At 38.9% G+C, this 20,525-nt stretch overlaps 2 protein-coding genes across 2 annotated transcripts in view; one reads left to right on the top strand and one right to left on the bottom strand.

The window, feature by feature from the left end:
* Positions 1 to 19,412, top strand: part of LOC139148120 (reticulocyte-binding protein homolog 2a-like) — a 581,355-nt gene extending 561,943 nt beyond the window's left edge. Inside the window, exon 2 of the mRNA XM_070719422.1 lies at positions 18,211 to 19,412. Within this exon, the coding sequence (XP_070575523.1) occupies positions 18,211 to 18,389 (179 nt within the window). The 3' untranslated portion in view covers positions 18,390 to 19,412. The remainder of the gene's footprint in view (positions 1 to 18,210) is intronic.
* LOC139148083 (uncharacterized) lies at positions 86 to 11,311 on the bottom strand. Its single transcript, XM_070719373.1, has 12 exons — positions 11,164 to 11,311; positions 8,013 to 8,139; positions 7,423 to 7,524; positions 6,714 to 6,868; positions 6,278 to 6,334; positions 5,131 to 5,197; positions 4,668 to 4,712; positions 3,948 to 4,141; positions 3,389 to 3,466; positions 2,901 to 3,012; positions 1,943 to 2,237; positions 86 to 947 (listed from the first exon to the last, which is right to left on the bottom strand). Exons 2-11 carry the CDS (start codon positions 8,095 to 8,097, stop codon positions 1,975 to 1,977), a joined length of 1,158 nt encoding a protein of 385 aa, XP_070575474.1. The 5' UTR covers positions 8,098 to 8,139; positions 11,164 to 11,311; the 3' UTR covers positions 86 to 947; positions 1,943 to 1,974.
* Positions 19,413 to 20,525: the final 1,113 nt, after the last annotated feature.

Genomic DNA, 20,525 nt, shown 5'->3' with positions numbered 1-20,525 from the left:
TCTTCTTTTCATTGATTTAATTTTTATCAAAATGCATAAAATTATGGTGTATCATGCAAAACAAAACTAAAACAACTGACATTGATAAAATTTACCAAATTTTTTAATTTCCCTTTCCTGTGTTCCGTACATACATGTTGATGAAACTACTCAGTACATTTTATACGTTTAACTTTGATGTATCTCTATTCAATGATGTCGAGGCAAGAACAACGGGAAGTTACGAGGCGACACATCTACTTATGAAGTCTAATCAAAGCTGATTTTAAACCAGTTCACATGGACAAACCTGTTAACAGGATAACTGCTCTAAATCTCAATCCCAACAAACATTTTACTACCCACATTACAACTAAGAAAAAAAGCCAAAACACCAATAGTCAACATTTCATCTTTTTCTGACGTTTATGCTTTGAGCCGTGTCGATACCGAACGATATGTTCCTCCTTTGTTCACTAACGCAACTTTTCCAAGTTGAGGTTTAAGGTAGAATGCATCTTGTAGACTGATATTCTAACTCTCAGTTTTTTACAACACTTCCCTTTCTACTACTTGTTTGTGTGTTCATTTTGAAGTTCATGGAGTAAATATATTTTTCACCGCCTCATTGTGTGAAAAATCAAAAATTCAATTTCTCCCTTACAGTAACACGGGGACGGCGGCCATTTTGAATTTCAAGTCTCGGTAAACACAATTCTCTAGTTCCCTGATTCTGCGCGATGACCCCTGATTTTAATTCTTTGTCTCTAAAGGAAAAGGTTTAAGGAATGGAGGAAAGTTTAATCAAAAGTTTAAATCTTTGGAATTTCACGGCGCGTAATACCTAAAATTGGAAATACACACGAACATTTCTTCTTTCGGTGTCCGATATACTGATTTTGTTGCTGTCTCATTTTTCCTCTTCTGTTGTTCCTTTTTATCGGTCGTACATTTCTTCCTACGATGGCCTGATGAAGTGAATGGAAATAAATCTTTAAAGATCGTTTATTATAACATCTTTTGTCATCTTCTGTGTAATTCAGAGCATGCAGCCATGAAGAGAGTACTTTCATGGGAATGAAATACAAAAACTATAAATCTGACGTTATGATTTATATTTTATTTCTCATTTCATTTTGTGTTCACTTCTATGCATGCAGACGTCAGATAAAAATTGACAATCAAGAGATACTGGAACCAAACGGTCATTGTCCATAGGTCAGTCAAAAAACCCGTAACCTCCCGTGCTTTCTTTTAATACAGGGGAGGTATGCGTTGAGGTTCCAAAGAAAGTGTTTTCAATCCTACAATGTACATATTTTTGGAATGCATGAATGCATGAATTTTGGAGAACTGAGAAATAAACATTTCATTGTTATTTGTTCAGTTTGGAGTCAAAAGAACAGAAATTTTCATAAGATGTTACGTCATTTGTCCTGTACAAGACTTAGTTAGTACACTGCTTGTAAGCATACATACATACATACATACATACATACATACATACATACATACATACATACATACATACATACATACATACATACATACATACATACATACATAAGAGAGAGAGAGAGAGAGAGGAGAGAGAGAGAGAGAGAGAGAGGGGGGGGAGAGAGAGAGAGAGAGAGAGAGAGAGAGGAGAGAGGGTTGTTGAGATAGAGACTGTCTTTGCTTTGGATGTAATCAGAGAAAACGTACGTTAATCAATTATACGTATTTATTTTACTCCGATTCTGACTCCTAAGAGGATGCTTGACCCCAGTTTCTATATGCCATAGATCCGTATTAAAGATAGACGCATAGTTATGTAAAAACTGTGTACATCTTTAGATAAAAGTGGCCTGGGTGCAAAACGCTGGTATTTAACCCTTTGACTCAGTGAAGGAAACTGATGAAAAGGGCAAGCTATTAGTTTTGGTATCGTTGTATGATTTGTCACAGAGCAGGAATACTCTACCTATTTTGACATCCGACGTCACACAATCGTAGTTATTGCGAAATGGAAGCCCAAGCTTCTTTTTGCAGTCGTCGCCGTTTGAGGGTGCGATAAACGACGACAAACAGAATTAGGATGACAAGAATGAAGCACCCAGTGACAGACGCGATGATAATAGCCGTGGTTGTTATCCCCGTTTGATTTTCATTCGTTGCAACATTCGTGTTGATGCGTTCAGTTGTGAACGCCTGGGTGTGGTCGGTCTGCTTCGTCCTGTAAATATCTGTTGTTCCTTCACTCCGGAAATCTGTAGTTGCTGGAAATGAAATATACGTTGCGTTACAAGATTTATTTTCGAAATAAACTAAGAGAGTGAACTGAACTGGGTCGTAATATAGCACTTAGCTTTTGACGACATGCAGTCTGTCTGCTTCATCAGATTTTTAGATGGAGATGGACGTGGATAGAGACAACTGACTAACCGTTGAAGTATAGTGGTAGTTAAAAGGGCCAATGTCAAATAACATTAGGGTCAGAGTTATAACCAACTCGAACGTAGTAACTGCGGAAAACAAGTGTAGGCTGGAGGCTTTCTCAACGATTTCATCTGAACAAAGAAAAGAGCAAATGCGGACGGGGAGGTCGACATTCTGCTCACGGAGGGAGGAAGGATGAGACTACACCGTTATCACGTGACCCTTTATATTTTTGTATTTGCCATAAAGTTGACGGGCTTGTCGATGTCTAACGTCACACGTGAAAGTAAGCAAGACTGAAGTCATACTATGTCTGATAAAAGCACGTGACAACTTCCAGTTTTGTCCGAGTTCTGCACACGGCACGCTACATGACTACATCATAAGTATGCTGCGAGTTGAGGAGACATGCTAGTACAGTAAATGATTGAAAAAATTCCGATCACTCCTTGCACTGAAAACTTTCTGTCGTACAACTTTCGAAGACAACTAAGTTTGATTACCTTTAGCAGTAGTTGAGCGCGTTTCCAGGTCTTCCGGCAAAATCATCAACTCTATCGTCACAGACGCTCCTCTTTCGTATCCTTGACCTCTGAAGTTTCCGTAAACATAGACCTAAATTGCATTTCACAATAAGTTTCTATTACGATCATTATACACATGCAGAGACAATTTCGATCTGTCACATCTAAGGGTCAAATTTTAATGATAGTTAAATGAGCAATGTTTCGTTGTAAGCCCACTTGCACCCTTTCTTGGCGATCTCCTTTAAACGTAAGACGAAATGCGATCTAACTTTCGAGATGAACTAATTTGTTCATTATGGCCCGGTTGGTTGAACAAGGCATATGCAGTCCAGAGGCCACCAAAATTAAATGTAACGCTGTTAGTGTTTCACTGCCTTTTCGAAACGTCGAGCTCTCACTGCTTGAGACAAATTGACCAACGCAACAGCTGTCAGACAACAAAACCTAATAAGGAAGACACTTACAGTGACAGTGTAGGTGACATTGACCTCGACCTCTGTGAATTTGGCGATGAAAGGTGTGGTATCGCTCAAGGAGGCGTTCTGTAAAAGCAATAATGTTATGGATGTAGAACCAGTCACAAAATCATTCAGCGAGCAAAGGCCGGAATTTGTCCTTTGGTGTTGAGAAGATCAACTAAATACATATTACAGCAAGCATCATGCTTTACAATTTCTAGTAACAGTGAAACTTGATTATAGAATCTTGATAAAGAAATAATAAAGGACCGGAAAAAACTTGACAAAAATTGGAATTTCAAGACATCTCAACACAAAGGTTGGCGGGGCATTCCAAAATCCTGCATATTCTACACAAGACATCACGACTTTTAGCATAGAATTATACGAGTTTTCTTTCGAAAAATAAATAAATAAATAAATGCTGTATCCAATTGTTGCGAATATTCCAGCAATATGATCATCCAATCCTTAGACATTATCGTCAGGAGAAAAAGGTCACAAGAAATCAGCCCTTCTTGATATGAGTTTGCGATAAAAATCCTTATACTTTGTTCTTACGTACCTCGCCGACAGTATTGATGTGTGTGTTTAAGTTATACTCTGTGTTGACCAACTCTGCAAAGTAGTACACCACATTATCATTATGTTGAATCGGCCTCAGCCAAGATACTCTAAGCTCGGTGACGTTGCCATAGTCACCGCCAAACCCGATGCTCGCCACTGTCAGATTGACAGGAGGCCCGGATGTAGCAATACCTACGGCAATAAAGAAAGGGGTGAAACAGCAAAATATAAATACTCAGTTTTCTTCTGTACCATATCGAACCATGTGTGGACCTTTTCGATATTGAAAGGCCAGTAGCTTTACACTTTTTGAGGATACTTTCTACCATTTTGTCTTTAATGTCATGGCAACTAACGTTTCTCGTTCTACTCCCAAAAGCATGCTGGGATACACAGTATTCAGCTTGTCAACTCAGCCCGTGCATGTGTAAATTGCATTGTTATTGTTGACAAGCCGGACGAGCATTCAAATGTAACCAATAACAGTGCATTTTACACCTAAAGATGCTGTATCGACGAGCCAAATAACTTGGTGTCTCAACATCTTTGGGGAGTAGAAAAAAATTAACTTGCGATTAACATACGAACAAAAATAGTGAAAAGAAAACCATAAAAAATGATACAGCTACTGTACCTTCAATAAAATGCATATATCTTGGATTTAGTTTAGTAACTAAAAGCTAATAATATCGGGGAAGACTAATAGTGATTAACTTACATCTGGGCTGGCAGAATTCTCGGCTTCTTGTTATACCGTAACAATCTGGGGAAAAAACACCATCATAATTTCTAAATTTAGTTAGATGTAGGCCTATTTTATATGAGCTGTTTAACTCGAGTTAGCTAGAGTTAGATTTGGATTTAATTCCTAAAATGTATTGCTTTGTATAGCAAATGGTGCAAAAACGTGCATCGAGGTGGATCTGACAGCTGTGGAAAATGCAACTGATAAAACGCGCTTGGACGGAAATCACGGCGTCATTGAGAGATAATAGCAGGGCTATGAGTTACGTCGCATTAAAACTCAAGTCGGTCACAAAAATGTCTTTACGATTCAAAATCTATAGCTTGAGCGCGACAACCCGAACAAACTCCCACAAGTGTCATAAATTTCTCTGATGATGTCAACCCATCTCACAAGTCTGACAAGTAGACTCCCCGAACTGTAACTTTCAACCTACCCGGTGACTTTCCTGTCTTGCATGCGGGGGCACTCGTTTCGTTCGTTCTGCGATCCAACACAGCCACCTGAGAAGCAGACAATGGATGAATATAATCTTGAAAAGTGTATGTATTGCAATAGAGAACCATGCACACAAATTAGGTCATATGTGGATACTTTCTAAACCTAAACGATCAACAGTCAGGGGAATAATTTCTAAGCCAGTGATTTGACCACATGTACTTGTAGGTGGCAAAAGTAAAACAAGAAAGAATATAGAATTTTTATCCTAGTCTTTTTCAGATATTTTTATTGAAGAATGTTTTTTCAATATAGAACTTTATGTCTTATAGTGTGTGTATATATGCCTTCGGATAAACCACGTGGGACCCTGGATTAACTATCTATTCACCCATTTAGTAGGCACCTCGAAATTGAAGTACTTCAACTTTTGATCTAACTCAGCCCCCCCCCCCCCCCCCAGACTGAAAGATCTCGTCGCTCGAGGGCTTTCTCTACGCCCCCACCTCTGGGAGCATAGAGAGCGCCCTAGAGCGACGGATCTTTCAGTCTCCTCCCCATGAAAACTTTCAACCATTCTTTTACCAAACCAAGGATAAAAATCAGGGGTCACCGTGCAAAGTTTGGTACGAGAAAAACAAATTACCCAACATTTAAGCTTACCGATATCTAAAATTCAAAATGGGCACCATACATGTGTTGATTTTATGAGAAAAATATAATAAAATTGTCGATTCCACATTAAATCATAAATCAAAAAAAAATAAGACAGTGAAAATCTTACTTACTCCACGAACTTTAAAATGAGCCCCCTCCCCAAAGTGGTAGACCAAAAAGTACTGTAAGAATCTCAGGGTCCGAATACAAGTCCCAAAGGCGCATGCTCAGTACTTGTGACCTGACCTAGTTTATGTGCATGATACAGTGCACCCTCAACTACTATGAAATTTAATCCCTGTTACCGTATTACTGTATATACAAGAAGTGTCCCTGTGTAGCAATATACACTAGACATGGTTTAAAAGTGCTCTAAAACCATATATTATTACATATTACAACTAAATTTTAACGCCAGTGACAAAACATTCATTTAAAAAACTTTCACAACGTTTCTAGGCAATTTCACCCAAAGTGTTACGGCTTACCATTACGGTGTATGTGATTCCATATTCTAATGCCTCTATCACCGAGTGGTTGTTTTCCTGAAATATACGAACAGTATTTCGAAAAGTGTGATACAAGATAGACATGGGGGATATCTGAAAGTATGGCTCTAAGGGTCATATTTTAACAGATCTATATTCATTTTTTAAATTAATTTTGGGAAGATCATTTGTTCTTGTACTCTCCATAGCAACGTACATGCTCGAAGCAGCATTTTGGAATACAGCACACGTGTAGCATAGAGCATCGTTATTCGCATCTTTGCTTGACTGAGCACATGAGTTCCGCTTGGGTGTTTACTTGATAACTACAGATACCATTAAGTGTAAAGTTTGCAATACTAGCCAAGGCGACACTCGATGGATTAGCACTTTTCCATTTCACCTCAAAAATCATGTAAAAGGTGTTTGTACTGACCGTCCGTATGTCTGATGTTTCCATATTAAATGTGAAGAACGGCAGTTGGCACATGTTACTCAACTCCTCGCTGTAGACACCAATGCTGCTATTCTCAGCGCAGTGTGTGTCATCTTGGGTTAATCGCACCAAAAACTCCTTGTCGTCCGTCATATCTGCAATATTTAAGTATGGCAAACTATTATGATGGCCTTTGCACTGATAGCAAATCCCTATTTCAAGGTAAAAGACTGCCCATGGCTGTGTTGGGCAGTGTCAGACATTTACCTGCAGTGAGAATTGCACGAATATGTTATTGTAGCATTGTCACTCTTGAAACTTCCACAAAAGACCCTGCAAGCAGCTCTTTTGAAAAAAAAAACAGTATTCAGAAAGTAGTATCACATTCTAGATTTTTCGATGAAATGGCAAAAATTGTTTCTTTCTTGCCAAAAGGCTCTGCAGTTTGCCTGTTTTTAATCAATCTTCATTTCCCTGTCAGTGCCTCATTTATGCTTTCAAAAATCTGAAAGTCCTTTGGGGAGGAATGTTTTAGAAATCTATGCTAAAAGGAAACGACACTGCGTTAGTCGCAATCTCTTCCGTACTTCTTTGAAAACAGGAATTTGTCAAAAAGCGATAAAACTAAAGGTTACGGCGTATATCTGTACGATGTGCTTCGCATGATAGGAAGAGACCAACAATTTTTCCTTAGAATATTATGCCATACCTGAAGGCAACGGCCAGCTGATACTTAAATCCAACCGCCTCAGTTCTTGAGCACGTTCACGTGGCGCCCATTTGAATTCAATTCTGTTTTTGTCGACACCTCCTTTAAAGAGAATGGAGGAAACGTTAGACCGTTCCACAATAACACCTTTGTTTCTTTTGTTGGAAACGCTTTACTGGAAATCTTCGATTTCAACAGACTTATTGTATAGCGAGTGGGCTTTGAAAATTGACATAGCTTAGCATTTTTTCATGTAATGGTACAATTTTCTGCTCGTATCGTCATCGCTTAATACCGCCAATGGGGTGTCAAGATTTTGACAAAATTGTTCTCTTTGAAACATGGCCAAACTTCCTCAAACTTCTGCAATCGTACGCAGGGAAAGGACAACTGGATGACTTACGTGACCCACCATGGAGAAAGGTTTAAGAGACGATAGGATGCGCAACCTAAGAAATGTTGATAAAGCAGTAAACGTAAAAAATACCAAAACTCAACTTTCCAATTCCACTTACTACGATACTACGCGAGTGGTTCTGATTTTCAATCTACTGTTTACAGTTGATGACAATGTCACTGAATGACCTTACCGACCGACGGGAAGGAAAAACCCGCCCCTCGATGGAGAAGAAGTGTAGTCATGGCAACCAAAGTTAGAAACGCCTTCGACTTCATCGCAGAACGGTGCCGTGTTCGATGTTCACTCCGAGTCGGAATCTGGAATAGACGATTGTGACAATATTGAGTGGACTATGCGAATAAAATTCTGAAAAGACCTGATGTTCAAAATTAGCTGTATAGTACTCTTCTTACAATACACTGAAATTTGAAGCCAAAGCGCGAGTCAATTGCAGGAGTGTGGTCGGATAATATCCGTTGCGGGTGTATGCATTGTGTGCAGCAGGTGACACAGCTGGAAAATGATATGTCGATTGAGATATACTCAATATTGGTACCACTCGTTGATTGAACCTCTCAAAATCACTGAATCGTGGCATCCAAAGCAACGGGAGGTTGAGTATCGCATGTGAGTGAAAAGGTCAACTAGTTTTTGTTCGGGTCAAGCAATGTCAGTTTAGGGCATTTCACCCCAATGTAACCGAACATAGTATTCCGTCTAATGTGGGCTGTGTATAGGCCGTGCCTTGATATTTCAAGGCCATTATAAAGATCCTGTGCAAGATATAAACATGTGCGAATTATTAAGTTTCTGAAACCTCGATAGTAATTGTTTATAATTTTACACAGGAGCAAAATAATCGCCCATGACGGTTAAGAGAGAGAGAAAGAGAGCGAGCGAGCGAGCGAGCGAGAGAGAGAGAGAGAGAGAGAGAGAGAGAGAGAGAGAGAGAGAGAGAGAGAGAGGGGGGGGGGGGTTGTGGTTCATATGCAGCGGTCAACCTTGAGTTTCAAACAATTACTCGTACTCTCGCAAACAACGTGTAACAAGATCATCCGAAGACCTAATAATTATCTTTGTGCCTGTTTATATTTGGATCGCTACAATGGTTTCGACTGCAAACTGACAGGTCACCGTGTGTTCTCTATATATCGTTGTTAATGACAATACAGCCCAACTCAGCTGGACTACTTAAGGTCAAATGTGGAGTGACCGTGATAAAAGCAGTATTTCCGTAACACAAGTCGATGCCACTTCGAATTTGTCTTTTCACTTGTGATTCCCATTTCACTAACCAACGCTATGGTCGACACCGACTGTTCAACCTCCCCAATCACTTAATTAGGGACCGGACAGAAATTACAGAGGGGGTAGGGCCGGTCATTTTTGGGCGTGGGTCGCTATTTTCCGCGCAAGCATTTTATAGGGTCATGAAATTTCACGCATGCCTTTGAGGAGGGTCATCATATTTTGCGAAACTTATGAGAAGGTAATATCTGGCCGATACAATGCTTCACCAAAAATATCACATCACAATACATTACAATTTATTGGGCTAACTAGTAACAATTTCCCCCTATAAAACAAGCTATATGTCTATACATTTATATATGTTTGATAATTTATGTAAATGTACTTTGCTGGATGTGGAAGGTAAAAAGTACATGTGTGTACAAGAAATTTGAATTTGGAATTTCACAAAAATGTTTATTGGAATACATGTAAGCCTATGAGAAAACAATGGACAACTTTTTTCCAATATAAAACTGGCAACATCTGTGCATTTATAGATTCTTGATAATTTGTATTAATGTACTTGATAAGAATAGTGTGTTTACAAGTGTATATGTGCAAAAAAAAATGATTTTGGAATTTCACAGAAATGTTGATTCACTATGCACTAGAGTCTATGAGGAAATTATGAACAATTTTTTCCAAATACAAAACAAGCAAATCTGTGCTTTTATAAACGTTTGACAATTGATATAAATGAACTGATGAGAATTGGGTGCTTGAAAAAGCAGATGTGAACAACAAATATGATATTGGAATTTCACCAAAGTGATTATTTGTAAAGATTAAAAAGTATTCTTTGAAAGTTCAAAGGTCAAATGAGAAAATATATATCGATTAAGATATTATTGATACGGACTGTGGCACGCAGGGGGAGGGTCGCTGTTTTTTGCTCATGAAAATTTGGGAGGGTCACTCTTTTTCTTGCAAAAACTTTTGAAGCGTCATTTTGAAAAACACCGGCCCTCTCCCTGCAATTTCTATCCTGTCCCTAAGATCTGAATAGAATAGTGTGTATAAGTGAACCAAGACTGGTCCTTGTAGCTTGGCTTTTCTCTGGCGTACGCGGCAGTTCATGGCTGGCTAAGCCATCACGTTCACCCCACGATAGCTTCAATTTCGCGATCACCATACCTCATCGTACTCTGTTTAATATTTTCTACGCCCACAGACTTTGGGCAAGTTTAAAGTGACCCGTAGTATAGCGAAAAAGTGATGAATGGAATTCGTCACTACATGTGTGTTGTAACACTGTCTTATTTTATCCATGGCTTGCTGTAACGATATAATGTCTTAATTTGTTAAATGCTTGATGATACATCGACGGTAGTCGTTTAATCACGGTTTATTGATTGTATATGTTGTACTGTTCGTAGAAGAAACAATGTCGTGTTGAAATCTGAAAACGTGGTTGCAACGCCCATATTTCTGTATTGATTTCGAGATTAATATTGCGGAGCGAGGTCGTCATTCGAGATCGTTCAAAACTCACCCACACATTTGAAATAAATCTTCAATACGCTTCGTTTACTTGTTGGAATGTTCAGTATGAACGAGAAGTCGAAGTGGATAATGTGACAGTCAGATAAATAGTTGCCGAGATGAAATTATCAAAATATAAGCCAGTTTGCCTGAACGACTGTGTGTTCTGCCTTCCCCGTTGAGTTGAATTTTGAGTCAAAATGTTCCAACACGTCGAAAAGTATTTGTATTTCCGGGTTAGTGAAACATGTCTTAAATATAAAACCGTGCTAAGTGTCGACAGTAAGTTTTCATACCGGCTCTGTAGTTTAAAAACAACTTTTTTTATTTGTTCATGTTGTCCTGTACTCGATATTACTGCTTAGATACTTCGTCAAAATGAAGTGAGGTGATGAAAATAAAAAAAAATTATGGTAAACAATTAACGATGAGAGAGAGAGAGAGAGAGAGAGAGAGAGAGAGAGAGAGAGAGAGATTAGTTTTAAATCGTTCTTGAGGAACGTCAAATTTACTCGTGATGAACGCCATATACTTAAGTCTCAAAAATAAATATTAATTAAACTTACCGCAATCAGCCAAAGTTTGTACAATGGTCGCTAGGAAATCTTAAATGTGACCGCGTTCTTCTGCACTGCCTACACCACGGTGTCGGTGACCAAAATGACCAACGGCGGGAAACTGTAAGATGCCCTTCCAAGAAAGAAACTGTCACGTGGTCATTTCGGAACGGTTGCCAAGCCAAGCCTGACATAATGACCATTGCTCGCGATCCAGAATGCTTCCCGGAAAGTAAACATGAGTCACTGGTCGCGTGGTCGCGAAGACTTCCATTTAGTTTGTAGAGCAATCGAGACTTTTGATGTGAATTCAGTCCTTTACCTGCTTTAACGTGTTTTACATGAACATTTCCCTTTCCAGGAGACATGTTTTGGGTCAATATTAAAAATTTCCTTTCGCTCAGATGTCTAATTCCTTTCAAGTCTGTTCTCGTTCGAGAATAACTATCAAACTTAACATGTCTCAGAGGCGAGAGAGAAACGATATAACGCATCGTTTGTTTGTCGATCCCGAGGCCTGGCGTGTCCAAGCACTCGTTACTATCAGACCGTCCTGTTGTGAGGCTTTCTGTTCATGGTTCAGTTTGGTTGTAGGATATTTTACAACTGCTTCAGAGTGTGGGCTATCAAACAGAAAAGAGTCATTATGAGATGGTTATACGCCACCATGGTGAAAAATTCTGATAAAAAATATAATATTACTGTCATCATAGTATACGTATAAAAATGCCTAACTGTACAGGAATTTGATCCTAACTGGTGTTCTGAATTTATGCCAAATTTGCGCTGTTGTAGTATAGCATGCAATGTGTACGACAATGAGCATTCACATTGTTGCTTTCACCGCCTGTAAACAGTGATGTACAAATATGATATGATGTCCATGACCAGGAAAAACTGTGCGCGTTCGGTGACTTTCCATGTACTGCAGAGATAGAGCTGAAAGGAAACTCAAAAGCCTGTTGAACCCGTTCAGTGATTTTTCAAGTATTGTAGAACGGAAAGAAGCTTAACCCTGATAAAATACCAGATTTATTTTATCAATAATGTTCGTATTTCATAATTATCAATATATTTTGCTTAGACTATAAAAATGCCTCGTTACGCCTGTGCATTTTACTACCTCTCAAAACAAGTCAAAGCTGCAGCCGCCATCGCAATCTGGCTGTCTGAAAAGTGACAAAAGATTTGAGAATAGGAAGAATTCGTGTGCCTGTCTGTGTTATTGACATCACTGGATTGGCCTCGATGCCTAGATATTGATAATGTTTTCGGCGAATCGCAGTGCGTGGGAGCTTGAATTTTCACCCATCTTGAAACGTAACATTTGCCGCCGATCTCGGGCAATCACCTTTGCGTGTGGAAACGGATCACTATGTCACTTCATCATCAAGTCTAAGGTTACTGTGCTGAAGATAAATGAAAATTGATAGTATTTCATAGACGAAATATGAATGAGTCTAAAAATCTCAGGTGGTCGACCATATTTTCGACATAACTGATCTCTACAGGTAAAACACATAAGATTACAGAAGTCAAAATAAAGTTTTAGGTTATACTTGAATGCCACACCAGAAATGCCGAAAAAGATGGAAACATACATGAGTTGAGCTACTTTCACCAACAAACATAACTTTACGCCTTGAAAACGATCGCATTTGCGTTAAAAGTATTTCTCAGATCACTATGTCATACTCTAAAACTTGCTGTGGTCAGAAGTCGACTTTTTAACCCGCAATGCATTTCAATATCATGTCGTTTGACCCCTTCGCGGAAGACAATATCTGATTAAAGGTAGCGAGAATTAACCGTGAACGTGACCTTTACCGATCAAGACAGATTTTATCAGGATATGAAAATCTCTACCATGCTAATACTATGCAGTGAAATTCTGTACTGTCACCCGTACTGTGTAATGCAGTTCGGGCAAAAAATCAATGTATTAATGTATTTGCGTTTCTATCAAAACTGTCTAATCCCTAAAATATACTATCCCGACATCCTCTGAAAGGCTGATGTTATGAGAAGTAACACGACTCTTTCACGAAAAGCGGAAATTGAAAGAGTAAGCTGCTGAAGCTGGCTGCCTACCTACGTGCATACCGGAAGCTGGTTGGACGGGAAGTTTGAGTTCGTCCTGCCATGGCGCTGAGTTCTCTATTTTTACTTTAGTAGTTCCATTGTATGATGTTACGTGACTTAAGGTAATATGCGCCTCAAAAGTGAAAGACTTAAATGTTTGCTCAAACTTTCCTCAATGAAACTTTCGGCCATTCTCTGACCAAAGCAAGAATAAAAATCAGGGGTTACGGTTGCAAAATTTGGTATTTGCGAGACAAATTATCAAAGATTTCGCGATATTTGAAATTCAAAATGGCCGCCATCCCTGTGTCAACTCTATGGGGGAAAATAACATTTTCGATTTTTGAAAAACTAAGACGGTAAAAACTTTTCTTTCCCCGAGAGCTTTAAAATTAGCCAACAAGTGGTAGATTAGAAGAGAACAGATAAAATTTGAAAGCCCGAATTTCTGTCCCCAGGGCGCGCTCTGCCTTAATTACGCAGGCACATTGCAAATATGAGAGAAGAGATCAATAGTTTTAGTAGTACGCCATCGCAACACAGTGCTTGATGAGATGAGTCTGGTGCATGGCAATCACAGGCCCGGTGGCAACACCTTCCAAGTGTGAGATATCAACGGTCTAAACGCATTGAAGCACACTCGCAGCCGGGAGTCGACATTTTAATGATTATGTTTAAAGTTCGTTTGCAGTCATAACCAACGAGTACATCGTCGTAATAAGCCACGGGCTATTTGATTGCAACAGCTACTCGCGTATATTTTTGCGTAGGTTATGGAACAGGACCAAACAAGCGTTGGCTCGCGAAAATGGACGAGTATTGTGTTTACAGATGCGCTTTTCACTTTCATCTCCCCGGTGTGTGGATTTTATCAGATAGGGCTGATTGTCTCAACTTTTTCATTCTTCTGTGAAACCATCGGTCAGAAAAAAAACCCATATATTCTCATGCTGGATTACATGTCACTGGGAGATGATGACCCGACTTTGCATTTTGCTCAAATGATAATGAAAATCATACAACTTTTAAGTGATCATAAAGTAAACTTTTCCATTTGGTCCAATAGCTGTTAAATTTGATAAATAAGTTCCCAGGGGTGTCCTTGTTCGTATTTGTTCAAACAAGCTTAGAATGTGCAAAGGTGCTTTTTTGATAGAGAATTCCCCCTTTTCAAAATCCGAAAGTGCTTGACTGATAGCTCTGGAATTTAGTTGAGAGCTTCCAAGTCTTCAAATAGGAGGTGAATTTTAAATATGAAATTCGAGTGGTAATATTTTCGTCTTGGTCAAGCCATGATCTTCTCTGCCATCTGTGGTCTGAAAGTTTTTAAAATTTTAGTTTCCGAGGATACTCTATTTCAGACTTATTTAAATTATTGCTAAATGTTAAGAATCAGAAAATCATTTTAAAGTTGTAATAGAAGTTGTGCTTTCATTGATTTTTGTCATTTAGGGAAACTGAATATTTCAGAGGCTGATAAAATATGTATTTGTCGGTAAAGGTAACCGACGTTCACGTTCACGTTCACGGATAATTGCTCCTCGAATACATTCAGTTTTTTATATATCTCTAGTACAGTAGCCATAGACTGGATGATGAAGTGATAAAGTAATCTGTTCGCTACACGCAAGAAGATGACGACCCGAGATCGGCAAATCTGACGTTTCGAGATCGGTAAATAATTTGAGCATTTACGTGCGATTCACCGAAAGCATTGTCCTGATTGTCAAAACTTGAAATCTGGGCATCTCAGAAGTTTTGATCCTTGATGGATCCTATGCATGCGTGAACTACGGCGATGATGTGAAGGGTCGACTCGAACGTTGATTTTACGGCGTATCACTGGGCAGACATCATCAGAGTCAAAGTAATGGTGATAGCGCCCTCTACGCTGAAACTTCCATTTTGTTCATGAAAAGTGAGGGCAACATCAGCAACACCGGGCAGATCCGTAAATTGTATTTGGCAACAGCACAACATTTAAATCCAAGTACTTTCAACTTCCATCCCCGTTACGTGGTAAGCAATATACTTGAATGTTTCTCACCTTCACTTTATGGACCTAATGTAGTGATGATGAAGACGAATAACTCGGTTATTAAATATTGTCAAACATTTATTTAATCATTAAGGATTAGTTGCTGACCAATAATGAAACAAATGTGTGCCCTTGAAGTCGTTGGTCTTACTCGATGATTGCTTGTCTTACCAGAAATGACGGATATACATGCAGCCACGACAAAGAGACGGACAAGTCTATGAATCTAGGGTCGAGGGTTAAGGTATAGCAATAAAGATGCGTTGAACAGCTATAATATGATGCATAATATTGACACTGAAAGAAGTGCCAAATCAATTATAGGAGGATGCACTGAATTCGGGCGATTTCACATATCAAACTTACCAAAACTAACCGATTTCAGTACCCTACTTCATATGCGAAATATCAAACCTGCAGAGCAGGTCTTTCCCTGGAATTGACCTTGAGTTTTTTGTGATGTAACAAGTTGGAAGTGCCACGGACATCCGGGCTGTAATTCTTACTAAGAATTTACGTGAACTTTCTCCTGTCAAGCTATGCTATTGTAATTTTTTCCATGCTTCAAAAACTGACGCTCGTATTTAGTTACTTTTCAATGGGACATTTTATAGTGGCTATGATTATTGATTTCTAATTTTTATTACATTAAGTGGTGTCATTTGTGTTTTATTCTAAAACTTTTCAAACAACGATCTATACGAATACTTTTGTGGACGTGAACTAAAGTGACACTGTGAGAGACTTCGATTACTCTAGAGTGAGTAAGAGGCAGACATCGCCACGACCGAATTCTAGGTGATAGCGCCCCCTATTGTTTTAATTGTTGTTTTGCTAGGCTGAAACAATCAACACCCAAGCAGAGAGTTGCATGTTGGCTTACACGAAGTCACTTATGCTGCAAACAAATATTGTTACTTCCGGGACAGAATATATATGTGAATAGAATTTACACCAGGGTTGAGATCATAAGAGAAAAAACCTGACCACAGTTTGACCACCATTTATCGGAACAAGAAATGGAAGTTCCCAAACGTTTAAAAGTCCCTGAGTCAATTACTGGCAGTGGACTGTTTTATTGATTGCCAATATTGCATTGAATTCGCTGATGCAGTAAGCTGCTTCTCGCTCCCTCAAAACGTTTTAGGTGGAACTGTCCATGATATTTGTTCAACTGTATGACCAGTGTTATGTAGGTCATTTACCCCACACTCATCATGACCTGAGTTCAATTAGTCTAGAACATTCTCAAGGTCACTGCCCTTAATGACCTCACAACCTTGAATTCAATTAGTCATGTTTGGAATGTTCTGGAAAGTTGATTAGTTGTGTAAGGGAGATAATTTTAGAACAGTAATTAGCATGTCAATAAAAGTTCTAGATTGTTCTTACATGCCTTTATAAAAGGGACGTGCACAGCTTCCAGTCAGACTTTTGGGATCGTGTCTCTTGTGTGTTACTAAACTCCAGCAGTAGTCATTCTCAAGACTTTTCAAGACCTTCACTGTCAACGCTGGATTTATACTGTGGTCTTTGTGCAGCTTCAAGCCTGCAAGCCAAAGGACTGTTCATTCATCCGACTGACTGTTACAACTCTGAGACTGGAGCTTTGCCGTCCCAGCTGAGATAAGTAGTCTGTACACTTTTAAAGCTTGTACTCTGTCCCTAACTTAGCAATTAGTTTTGTTTTCGTAATAATTTTGTTTAAAACGGAAACTGCTGAGTTCACCCTTTTGTTCGTTTTCTCTGCACGTAACAATTGGGGGCTCGTCCGGGAGACGAATATTTTGAGCCGTTTGACAACATTTTGACAGCCTTTTCAAAACTACTGTATACTGTGAACTCAGCGAAATTTAATCATGGCGGAATTTAAACCAGACGAATTTATGGATGACCTTGATCAGGACACATTTAATCCCTCAGAAAAGACAACCTCATAACACTGGCCAATTTCCTTAAAGTAGAAGTCAAAAGATCTATGCGCAAGAGGGAAATACAGTACCGTATTGCCAAACATCTAGTTGATTTAGGCCAATTTGAGGAATCCACCCTGAAAGATTATGAGCCCGAGTCTACCTCTGAACTCAGAAAATTAGAATTAGAAATGCAGACAAATTTGGAGATCAAGAAACTAGAATTACAAATGAGAGAGAAAGAATTACAAATGGAAAAAGAGAGACAGGCAGATTTGGAGCTTAAGAAATTGGAATTAGAAAAGGAAAAATTACAAATGGAAGAAAGGGAAAGGCAGGAAAAATTACAAATGGAAGAAAGACAGAGAGAAAAAGAATTGCGATTAGAAGAACAGCGATTACAGGTAGAAATAAAACGTTTAGAGCTTGGACAGTCAGGAAAATTCTTCCCTTCAGACAAGTTTGACATCACTAAGCATTTCAGGCTAGTTCCCCCTTTCCAAGAAAAGGATGTTGATAAATATTCCTTCATTTTGAGAAAATTGCTCAGAGTCTGAATTGGCCTAAGGAGTCCTGGTCTATGCTTTTGCAGAGTGCTTTGGTGGGTAAAGCCAGAGAAATTTACATTCAGTTGTCAGTAGAGCAGGCTTCAAATTATGATTCTGTGAAGGAATTAATTCTCAAGGGCTATGAGTTGGTGCCTGAAGCTTACCGTCAGAAATTTAGGGATTGTGAGAAGGTGAAGGATCAAACTTATGTTGAATTTGCTCGAACAAAAGAACAACTGTTTGATCGTTGGTGTTCTTCGGAAAAGGTCAGTCAGAATTATGACAAATTACGACAACTTGTTTTGATTGAGGAATTTAAAAGGTGCATCCGGAGTGACATCAAGACGTTTATCAATGAACAAAAGGCAGATACATTAGAGGGTTGCTGCACGTTTGGCCGATGATTATTCATTGACCCACAAATCTTCATTTCTCAGCAAACCATCCCAGTCCTTTTCATACAGAAACAATGCAGGTAAATTTAACTCCTCCTTTTCATCCAAGAATTTTTCAAAGGACAGTAGAAATCAAATGACAACAGTTCACAGAGTTCAAGTAACACTCCCACATCATCAGATCCCAAGTCTCAATCTCCTTCTGACAAACAGTTCGGTACACTTTCTTGTAATTATTGTAAGAAAGACGGCCATTTAATGTCAGAGTGTTTCAAATTGAAAAGAAAACGTGAAGGTCAAGTGGTCAAAGTGGATCTAAGCCCACCGGCTTTATTTCTTCATCAACTCAATTAGAGTCTAATAATGTGTGCAACACATTTTCTGAGGTTAAACCCTCTTATCCCCAATTAATGAGGTCAAGGTCAATTCTTCTCAAGATAGCATTATGGGTATTTTCGAACCATTTATTCATGATGGTTTTATATCACTTTCTAGTGATTTCTCTTCCGCTACCCCTGTCAAAATTTTAAGAGATACCGGGGCTTCCCAGTCTCTTTTGTTGGCAGATACCCTGCCGTTTTCTGAAAAGTCATTTTCAGGTTCTAAAGTTCTTATTAAGGGGGTAGATTGCAATGACTTTATTCCTGTTCCTCTCCATAATGTCTATTTGTCTTCGGACTTTGTTTCTGGACCTGTGACTTTAGGTATTAGGCCTTTTTTGCCTTTTGAAGGGATTCACCTTCTTCTTGGAAACGACCTTGCTGGGGACAAGGTCATTACTAATCCACTTGTGACTGATAATCCTAGTTTAGATCAAAATCCAGAGCCAATTGAACAAGAGATACCCGATTTATTTCCTTCATGTGCTATTACTCGAGCCATGTCAAAGAAAACTTCCGAGAATCAAAATACTCTCAAAATAATGTCACAGATGTTGACTTAAATGACACCTTTCTCAGTCAGGTGTTTGACACGGATCATTCCGTTATCCCTCGTGGATTTGAACTTCCAGTAAAACTTCTGCTGACCAAAGTCAGACATTTTCTAGATCAAATCTCATTGCAGAACAACACAAAGACCCAGATATTTTGTCTTTGTTTGACAGGGTAGATGATGAAGATAAAACTTCAGATAGCTCTGTTTCCTATTATACAAAATCTGGTATTCTCATGCGTAAATGGAGACCTCCAGATGTCTTGGGTGATGACGACTGGGCTATAAAACATCAAATTGTGGTTCCAAAGCCCTATCGTGCTGAAATATTGCGCCTGGCCCATGAAACGCCCTGGCTGGTCATTTGGGAGTAAGGAAAACTTATCACAAAATTCTCAGTCACTTTTATTGGCCTAATCTCAGGCAGGATGTAGCACATTTCTGTAAAACTTGTCACACATGTCAAATGGTAGGAAAGCCAAATCAGACCATTCCAAAGGCCCCTTTACAGCCAATTCCTGCATTTCAAGAACCATTTAGTAGGATTCTAATAGACTGTGTTGGGCCCCTACCAAAAACAAGATCAGGAAATGAGTACATGTTGACAATTATGTGTACATCAACTCGGTTCCAAAACAACCACGAGAAAGAAAAGAAAAAAAAAAAAAAAAAAAAAAAAATAAAAAAAAAAAAAAAGAGTACATGCTGACAATAATGGTACATCAACCGGTTCCCAGAAGCCATACCACTGAGAAATATAAAGACAAAGACTATAGTGAGAGCTTTAATCAAATTTTTCACTTTATTTGGCCTCCCTAAATGTGTCCAGTCCGATCAAGGCTCCAACTTTATGTCTGGTATTTTTCAACAAGTAATGGATCAGCTAGGCATTAAACAGTATAGGTCCTCCGCCTATCATCCAGAAAGTCAGGGTGCTCTTGAGCGATTTCATCAAACTTTGAAAAACATGATTAGGACCTACTGTTTTGACACAGAGAAGCAGTGGGATGAAGGAATTCATTTTCTGCTCTTTGCTGTTAGAGAGTCAATTCAAGAGTCTCTTGGTTTTAGCCCATTTGAGCTTGTATTTGGACATACAGTCCGTGGCCCACTTAAGCTCGTTAAAGAGAAATTCCTATCAGACAATGATGATTGTCTGAATATTTTGCAATATGTGTCAGATTTTCGTACAAAACTCTCTAAAGCATGTGAATTAGCCAGAGAAAATCTTGAGTCATCTCAGCAGTCAATGAAAACCAAATATGATAAAAGCACCTCAAAACGGAAGTTTGAACCAGGTCAAAAAGTTCTTGTTCTACTTCCAATTCCTGGCAAACCACTCCATGCTCGTTACTTTGGGCCATACCTAATTGATAAGAAATTGAGTGATTTAAATTACATCATAATAACACCTGACAGGCGAAAACAAAACAGCTATGTCACATAAATATGCTTAAGCCAT

The sequence above is a fragment of the Ptychodera flava genome, chromosome 13 (genome assembly GCF_041260155.1).
Source record: "Ptychodera flava strain L36383 chromosome 13, AS_Pfla_20210202, whole genome shotgun sequence".
Classification (NCBI taxonomy): domain Eukaryota; kingdom Metazoa; phylum Hemichordata; class Enteropneusta; family Ptychoderidae; genus Ptychodera; species Ptychodera flava.
This window is presented reverse-complemented; position numbering and strand designations above follow the sequence as displayed.